Below are 9,810 nucleotides of genomic sequence, written 5' to 3'. Positions count from 1 at the left end.
GACCAGGTCTCCGGGCCTGTGCTCCAAAGTGGCATGGAAATCACTATCCAGGATGGTCATTGAAATTATGAACTCACAAACCACGGAAGTCAATCAATGAGCAGCAACTGAAACTTCAGAGAAGGAGAAAAACAAGGATTGGTTCCAACCAAGAGACCTCCTGTTCTCCAGAGAAGCACTACATTGCTGTGGTGTTTGAAAATATGATTTACTTTGACCAGAGAAGCGTTGCTGAAACTATTGAGTAGTTATAAAATAATAGCTGCCAAGTGGCTAGTGACAGGTTAACTTACATGAAACCTCTTACACTTTGGTACCAACCAGTCATTAGCCAGAAGTGACCCAAATCATGGACATTTACATTTCCTAAATGTACTAAGAGGTTTTAGAACAGGAGTACTTCTTGTTTCAGAGCGGCTGATTATTTTGGCTTGTGAATCAAATGTCCCATTTAGAACCCCCTTGCACATTTGCCATGAGTGAGTAAAACAGTGTTCTGGATTTTATTTTAAATTAAGATGAGATATACTCTTAAAGCACATTAGAATACATTAGGAAAACATAATACTCCAAGAGCGAAAGAAGGAAAAATGAAACTCGATTGCACATGTCACCATGCTACGGGTCTCATCTCACTCACAGAAATCTTCCACTGATCTTTTTCAGTGCCTTTTTATGGGGCAAGAGAAAAGGGTTTACTTGGTTTTTCGTTGGTTTGTTTGCCACTTAGGATGAATGCAAGGTCCCAACACTGCTTGGGCTACTGTCACAGAACTCAATCCTGCAAACACTGTTCACATGAAAAGTTTCACTGAGAACTAAATCACAGGAGTAAAGTTGCTTGGGGATGATCTTCTCAAAAGCACTCAGCAATGGCCTAACCCTTCTCCCATTGAAGTCAATGGAAGTTGTATCATTAACTTCAATGGGAGCAGAATTAGGCCAATCCTGAGCACTTTTGAAAAGCCAACCTATACCTGGGCCTTTGTGATGAACCAGTATTTATCTCAAATTGTGTCTCTCATGAGCTGTCAGGGTTCCCTCCCCACTCTGAACTCTGGGGTACAAATGTGGGGACCCGCATGAAAGACCCCCTAAGCTTATTTCTACCAGCTTAAGTTAAAACTTCCCCAAGGCACAAGTCCCTTCTTATCCTTGGACGGTATTCACTGCCACCATCAAGTGAGTTAAACAAAGATTCAAGGAAAAGAACCACTTGGAGTTCCTATTCCCCAAAATATTCCCCCTAAGCCCCTTCACCCCCTTTCCTGGGGAGGCTTGAGAATAATATCCTCACCAATTGGTACAGGTGAGCACAGACAAAATCCCTGGGTTTTTAGGACACTAAACCCAATCAGATTCTTAAAAAAAACAGGACTTTATTATAAAGAAAAAAAAGTAAAAGAAGCACCTCTGTAAAATCAGGATGGAAGGTAATTTTACAGGGTAATCAGATTCAAAACAGAGAGAATTCCCCTCTAGGCAAAACTTTAAAGTTACAAAAAACAGGGATAAACCTCCCTCTAAGCATAGGGAAAATTCACAAGCTAAAACAAAAGATACTCTAACGCATTTCCTTGCTATTACTTACTATTCCTGTAATTTTAGAGGTATCATTCAGTAGGAACTGGATTACTTGCTTGGTCTCTCTCTTTGTCTCCCGAGAGAACACACACAGAGCACAAAACCAAATTTTCCCGGCCCCCCGCCCCCCATTTGAAAGTATCTTCTTTCCCCATTGGTCCTTCTGGCCAGGTGCCAAATAGGTTAATTGAACTGATTAACCCTTACAGGCAAGGGGATTCTGTACCTCTGGCCAAGAGGGATTTTATCTTACTGCATACATAAAGGTTGTTACCCTTCCCTTTATATTTATGGCACACGCGCTCTTAGAACATCTTATATTTGCTGCCAGTGCCCTCAGTAAAATATGAAGTGTCAAAGCCAACAGTTCTGTGCCTTCTGCTAACCTCTTTGGGTTTTCTAAATTTAAATTGTTTGGCTCTACCATTTCATCTAATTAGGGCTATTCCTGGCCAGTGCTCTAATGATTTTTAAAAGACAACGATGAGAAACTTTAGCATGGAGTTTGTCCAAGGGCAAAGAACACTTCAAGGAAGAGAAGGCTAATCAGACACCACGGCTGGAAAGCTGCTTGCTGTTATCATGCACAAAATCCTCTTTCTCAGAAATACTTTTTCTTTGTTCAAAGCAGGTTGTTTTTACAGTAGATACCTGTCACATAGCAACAGATCATTAATAAAATAACAATAATTATATTTATGTTAAACTCCCATGTTTTAGAAGCTTAGAATGGGAAAAACACTTCTTTTTAAAAATAATAATAAATAATGTCAACTTTTTTCTTTACATTAAAAAAAAATCTGTACATGATTACACAATGTAACAAAATACATTTCTGTTTTCCAGGCTAAGGCCGTCATCTTTGGGTTAGATCTTCATCTAAGGAGGTTACAGGCTCACGGTTTAGAACCTGTGTATTTCCCACTGCACGAAAATCAGACTCCCAGGGTTCCTTGATCTACAGTGCTGCCTGCATTTACATTTACATGCAAAGGAGGAAGCTGCCTACAAGGAATGTAGTAATATCTGCATGCAGGATATGAGATTATTGTAAAAGGACAGGTGCATAGGGCAACATTTGAAAGTTCTGAAGCTTTTTTTTTTTTAAGCCTCACAGCTGGAAACAGGGAGGGAAGAAAAAGCAAAACACCCAAGTAAGAGTTTGTCTTCCAATTGTAGCTAGAAAAGCTCTTTAGATGACATATATTTATCAACATGGCACTTACTTAGTGAGCTATCACAGATTGATATTCCCTAAGGACTATGTCTCTTGATCAACCCTTCTTTCACAGGCGGGATGCCCAAAGTTTGCCCAAATAAGGACTACTGCATCTAACAGGTAGAAAATGGGGCAGATTGTGACTACTGTTTTCTGGCTAATATAGAGCAGCACTTGCTGGGACTTGCAGTCTCTGTGGGCCATGTCTCCATATCAAAGATTATATGTCTCTGTGGGCTGCATTTTAGATCCTCATGGGCTATTTTTGCTCATTGGCTCTTTTACCAGAGATCTTGGAGAGGACCCTCACTGGAAAGTATCTACAGGGAAACACTGTTTCTATTTGATATTGCACTGGACAGGGGGAATTGTCAGCTCACACTGACAGATCTCACCATTGAAGGTAACTGAGAAGGAAAAGAATTCCTCTTCTTTTCAGAAAGAAAACATAAGCACTACATCTCTCCTGACAGCACCATGTTAGGCGTAGGTGTGACCTTGAGCAGACACAGGAGGCATTTACTGCAGTTCAGCATTACCACTTCAAGTCAGACTTTGAAATCTTTAAGATCACAATATTGTTGCCACAAAACAAAGAGGAGGCATGCAGCAAAAAATGGCAGCTGGTGAAAAAGCATAAATCTCAGTGTGGGTATGTGTGTGCGAAGGCCTGTGTATGTGCTTTTTGTATACAGGGATGGAAGTTTGCACACCTCTGAAAAGCACTGACAGAAAAGCACTAAGGCCCTGCTGCATTAATAAAGTCCAGACATCCTCCTGAAGCAACAGAGAGGTCTCCTCAATAGTTCTGCACATTGCGTCCCCTCAGCCTCATCAGTCACCATATTCATGCTGTTCGCCATTCCTATCAAATCAATACAGGAAGCACCATGGAAATGCAGACATATGAGCTTGCGTTAGAATCCTGCTGCTCAAAATCATCTGGTGTGCAGGTGTGCGGTTCCCCTGCCAGGGTCTTCATTAGAAACAGGACTCCTGGGATTCTGGGTCATTGTGGATGGGAAGCTTCTCGTGTTCCTGATGATGCCCATTACGTAAAACTGTGTACCTAGGTGGGGGGAAAAGCAAAACAAATAGGAGTCACTAGAGCAAATTAAAAAGGACAGACTGAGCCTTTTCTTTTCTCAGGAGAGTCTGAGCCCCAGGCAGTGTGACTTCACAGTGCTCCCAATATCCCGTTTCCATGCTCCACCTGCCAAGTAAAATGTAAATCCAAACCCTGTTCATGATGGCAGAAGATGTCTGTGACCCTAATGTTAACCCCAACCCCTGCAAAGTAGGAACCTGCTGGTTCATGTAGGTCTGAGCTATAACACGTACCCATAACAAACCAAGCTAATGAATTAGGAGACCCAGGATTCTGGGGTGGATGTTGGTGACTGAGTTGTCAACACAGAATTGAATCTGTTTAAAGCAAGTATTAAAAAATCACTTTGCTTTGGCTTGGAAAGTATGTGTCCTTTAGAGTGACACAGAGACCTACCCTCTGAGTCACGTGAACCATACACTAAAAACTATTGATTGCTAGTAATCTCACTATGGATGTAGAAGCCCTCTACACCAACATTCCACACAAAGATGGACTACAAGCCGTCAAGAATACTATCCCCGATAATGTCACGGCTAACCTGGTGGCTGAACTTTGTGACTTTGTCCTTACCCATAACTATTTTACATTTGGGGACAATATATACCTTCAGATCAGTGGCACTGCTATGGGTACCCGCATGGCCCCACAGTATGCCAACATTTTTATGGCTGACTTAGAACAATGCTTCCTCAGCTCTCGTCCCCTAACGCCCCTACTCTACTTGCGCTATATTAATGACACCTTCATCATCTGGACCCATGGAAAAGAAGCCCTTGAGGAATTCCACTATGATTTCAACAATTTCCATTCCACCATCAACCTCAGCCTGGTCCAGTCCACACAAGAGATCCACTTCCTGGACACTACAGTGCTAATAAACGATGGTCACATAAACACCACCCTGTACCGGAAACCTACTGACCGCTATTCCTACCTACATGCCTCCAGCTTTCATCCTGACCACACCACACGATCCATCGTCTATAGCCAAGCTCTGCGATACAACCACATTTGCTCCAACCCCTCAGACAGAGACAAACACCTACAAGATCTCTATCAAGCATTCTTACAACTACAATACCCACCTGCGGAAGTGAAGAAACAGATTGATAGAGCCAGAAGAGTTCCCAGAAGTCACCTACTACAGGACAGGCCTAACAAAGAAAATAACAGAACGCCACTAGCCGTCACCTTCAGCCCCCAACTAAAACCCCTCCAACGCATTATTAAGGATCTACAACCTATCCTGAAGGATGACCCAACACTCTCACAAATCCTGGGAGACAGGCCAGTCCTTGCCTACAGACAGCACCCCCAACCTGAAGCAAATACTCACCAGCAACCACATACCACACAACAGAACCACTAACCCAGGAACCTATCCTTGCAACAAAGCCCGTTGCCAACTGTGCCCACATATCTATTCAGGGGACACCATCACAGGGCCTAATAACATCAGCCACGCTGTCAGAGGCTCGTTCACCTGCACATCCACCAATGTGATATATGCCATCATGTGCCAGCAATGCCCCTCTGCCATGTACATTGGTCAAACTGGACAGTCTCTACGTAAAAGAATAAGTGGACACAAATCAGATGTCAAGAATTATAACATTCATAAACCAGTCGGAGAACACTTCAATCTCTCTGGTCACGCGATTACAGACATGAAAGTTGCAATTCTTCAACAAAAAAACTTCAAATCCAGACTCCAGCGAGAAACTGTTGAATTGGAATTCATTTGCAAATTGGATACAATTAACTTAGGCTTGAATAGAGACTGGGAGTGACTAAGTCATTATGCAAGGTAACCTATTTCCCCTTGTTTTTCCTAACCCCTACTCCCTCAGACATTCTTGTTAAACCCTGGATTTGTGCTGGAAATGGCCCACCTTGATTATCATACACATTGTAAGGAGAGTGGTCACTTTAGATAAGCTATTACCAGCAGGAGAGTGGGTTTGTGTGTGTGTGTGGGGGGGGATGAGAAAACCTGGATTTGTGCTGGAAATGGCCCAATTGATTATCATACACATTGTAAAGAGAGTGATCACTTTAGATAAGCTATTGCCAGCAGGAGAGTGCGGTGGGGGGAGGTATTTTTTCATGCTTTGTGTGTATAAAAGATCTTCTACACTTTCCACAGTATGCATCCGATGAAGTGAGCTGTAGCTCACGAAAGCTTATGCTCAAATAAATTGGTTAGTCTCTAAGGTCTACTATAGACTACCGGACCAGGGGGATGAGGTGGACGAGGCTTTCTTCTGGCAACTCGCAGAAGTTACTAGATCGCACGCCCTGGTTCTCATGGGAGACTTCAATCACCCTGATATCTGCTGGGAGAGCAATACAGCGGTGCACAGACAATCCAGGACATTTTTGGAAAGTGTAAGAGACAATTTCCTGGTGCAAGTGCTGGAGGAACCAACTAGGGGCAGAGCTTTTCTTGACCTGCTGCTCATAAACCGGGAAGAATTAGTCGGGGAAGCAAAAGTGGATGGGAACCTGGGAGGCAGTGACCATAAGATGGTCGAGTTCAGGATCCTGACACAAGGAAGAAAGGAAAGCAGCGGAATACGGACCATGGACTTCAGAAAAGCAGACTTTGACTCCCTCAGGGAACTGATGGGCAAGATCCCCTGGGAGAATAACATGAGGGGGAAAGGAGTCCAGGAGAGCTGGCTGTATTTTAAAGAATCCTTATTGAGGTTACAGGGACAAACCATCCCGATGTGTAGAAAGAATAGTAAATATGGCAGGCGACCAGCTTGGCTTAACAGTGAAATCCTTGCTGATCTTAAATACAAAAAAGAAGCTTACAAGAAGTGGAAGATTGGACAAATGACCAGGGATGAGTATAAAAATATTTATTGCTTGGGCATGCAGGAGTGAAATCAGAAAGGCCAAATCACACCTGGAGTTGCAGCTAGCAAGAGATGTTAAGAGTAACAAGAAGGGTTTCTTCAGGTATGTTAGCAACAAGAAGAAAGTCAAGGAAAGTGTGGGCCCCTTACTGAATGAGGGAGGCAACCTAGTGACAGAGGATGTGGAAAAAGCTAATGTACTCAATGCTTTTTTTGCCTCTGTCTTCACGAACAAGGTCAGCTCCCAGACTGCTGCACTGGGCAGCACAGCATGGGGAGGAGGTGACCAGCCCTCTGTGGAGAAAGAAGTGGTTCGGGACTAATTAGAAAAGCTGGACGTGCACAAGTCCATGGGGCCGGATGTGTTGCATCCGAGAGTGTTAAAGGAGTTGGTGGATGTGATTGCAGAGCCATTGGCCATTATCTTTGAAAACTCATGGCGATCGGGGGAAGTCCTGGACAACTGGAAAAAGGCTAATTTAGTGCCCATCTTTAAAAAGGGGAAGAAGGAGGATCCTGGGAACTACAGGCCAGTCAGCCTCACCTCAGTCTCTGGAAAAATCATGGAGCAGGTCCTCAAGGAATCAATTCTGAAGCACTTAGAGGAGAGGAAAGTGATCAGGAACAGTCAGCATGGATTCACCAAGGGCAAGTCATGTCTGACTAATCTAATTGCCTTCTATGATGAGATAACTGGTTCTGTGGATGAAGGGAAAGCAGTGGACGTGCTGTTCCTTGACTTTAGCAAAGCTTTTGACACTGTCTCCCACAGTATTCTTGCCAGCAAGTTAAAGAAGTATGGGCTGGATGAGTGGACTATAAGGTGGCTAGAAAGCTGGCTAGATTGTCGGGCTCAACGGGTAGTGATCAATGGCTCCATGTCTAGTTAGCAGCCGGTATCAAGTGGAGTGCCCCAAGGGTTGGTCCTGGGGCCAGTTTTGTTCAATATCTTCATAAATGATCTGGAGTATGGCGTGGATTGCAGATGACACTAAACTGGGAGGAGAGGTAGATACGCTGGAGGGTAGGGATAGGATACAGAGGGACCTAGACAAATTGGAGGATTGGGCCAAAAGAAATCTGATGAGGTTCAACAAGGACAAGTGCAGACTCCTGCACTTAGGACGGAAGAATCCAATGCACCGCTACAGACTAGGGACCAAATGGCTAGGTTAGTAGTTCTGTAGAAAAGGACCTAGGGGTTACAGTGGACAAGAAGCTGGATATGAGTCAACAGTGTGCCCTTGTTGCCAAGAAGGCCAATGGCATTTTGGGATGTATAAGTAGGGGCATTGCCAGCAGATCGAGGGACGTGATCGTTCCCCTCTATTCGACACTGGTGAGGCCTCATCTGGAGTACTGTGTCCAGTTTTGGGCCCCACACTACAAGAAGGATGTGGAAAAATTGGAAAGAGTCCAGCGGAAGGCAACAAAAATGATTAGGGGACTGGAACACATGAGTTATGAGGAGAGGCTGAGGAAACTGGGGATGTTTAGTCTACGGAAGAGAAGAATGAGGGGGGATTTGATAGCTGCTTTCAACTACCTGAAAGGGGGTTCCAAAAAGGATGGCTCTAGACTGTTCTCAGTGGTAGCAGATGACAGAACAAGGAGTAATGGTCTTAAGTTGCAGTGTGGAAGATTTAGGTTGGATATTAGGAAAAACTTTTTCACTAGGAGGGTGGTGAAACACTGGAATGGGTTACCTAGGGAGGTGGTGGAATCTCCTTCCTTAGAAGTTTTTAAGGTCAGGCTTGACAAAGCCCTGGCTGGGATGATTTAATTGGGGATCGGTCCTACTTTGAGCAGGAGGTTGGACTAGATGACCTCCTGAGGTCCCTTCCAACCCTGAGATTCTATGATTCTATGAAATGCTATGGCCTGTGCTAGACAGGAAGTCAGACAAGATTAACATAATGGTCCTTTCTGTCACTAAAAATGGAAGAACAATTTGCAGACTTGATTATTGTATATTGTGCCAAGTCAGACTGAACTCATTTGTGCAAGAAGCTCCACCAAGGAAACATCAGCAAGCCAGGATCTGTGCTACAGCTGAGTTAAGAGAGACCATGTACTCTGCGAGCATGGAAGCCATGCTGCAGGATGATGCACAGTCTGTTCAGCAGCAGGAGAGGCAGCTATTGAAAAGTGGCTTCATACAAGACACTCAAAGGAGGCAGCATATCATGCAGCTCTGCTTGCAGTCAGAAAGGAATTGTCCACATTTGGCATTTTAGCAGAAGAAGGTGCCATCTGTACGAAAAATGTGTGAGCTAAAGAGAAACTGTTAGTGTGCTGTAGAATCTCTCAGGGCAGAAATTTACTTTCATATTGCTTCTGGTGCTTGGCCCAAAAATTCCAACTGTTTGCCATCTTGGGAGATGAGCATATGGGGGAGGGAGAAGCATTCTGTATCACAATGAGCAATCATGCCACGGTGTGAAAACTAAAACAAGGGAATAATAGATGTTCTGTACTATTGATGCCTGGAAGGTTTCATAAATATACTGCCTAAGGACTTTTCCATTGGAGGACTACTGTGCTATGTGATGGTTTCTCAGTGATTTCTCCTTTCATATGACACTTCAGACTGCTTAACTATTACACTGCTAACCTTTAAAGTCCAGATGTAGAAGATCATAGGGCCCTGCCAATCTCAGATTACAACACTTTATTCAGTCTGCTCTCTGGGATCATCATCTTCACTTTACAGGCACAAACATTCACAGAAAGCACATTTCAAATGGAAATGCACAAGCATTTGTGCAACTGAATTTTACATTTACTGACACTTGAAGCACATGTGTAGTCATCCAATTGGGAAACAACATGCCATGTGACTTCTCTCACCAATCACAATTAAGCAACATACATGGATTCTGAATAGTCAGGATAAATATGTCACGAGATATTTGTCAAGTAGGTTTGAATAATGAATAAATCTGAGAAAATCACAATCCACAAACAGAAAAAGAGGCTAAACTCATTGAGTAAATTATTCACTGCAAATTATTTGCTCAGTTCTGCTACCT

The 9,810-nt window shown here is 43.5% G+C and overlaps 1 protein-coding gene across 1 annotated transcript in view; it reads right to left on the bottom strand.

Moving 5' to 3' along the window:
- Positions 1-1,482: 1,482 nt before the first annotated feature.
- The window catches only part of HTR4 (5-hydroxytryptamine receptor 4), a 208,492-nt gene continuing 200,164 nt past the window's right edge, over positions 1,483-9,810 (bottom strand). The window contains exon 7 of the mRNA XM_084635834.1: positions 1,483-3,872. Within this exon, the coding sequence (XP_084491960.1) occupies positions 3,785-3,872 (88 nt within the window). The 3' untranslated portion in view covers positions 1,483-3,784. The remainder of the gene's footprint in view (positions 3,873-9,810) is intronic.

This window comes from Lepidochelys olivacea (genome assembly GCF_965140295.1).
Source record: "Lepidochelys olivacea isolate rLepOli2 genome assembly, chromosome: 8".
Classification (NCBI taxonomy): Eukaryota; Metazoa; Chordata; order Testudines; family Cheloniidae; genus Lepidochelys; species Lepidochelys olivacea.
The sequence above is the reverse complement of the archived record's forward strand: the minus strand, read 5'-3'. Positions and strand labels throughout refer to the sequence as shown.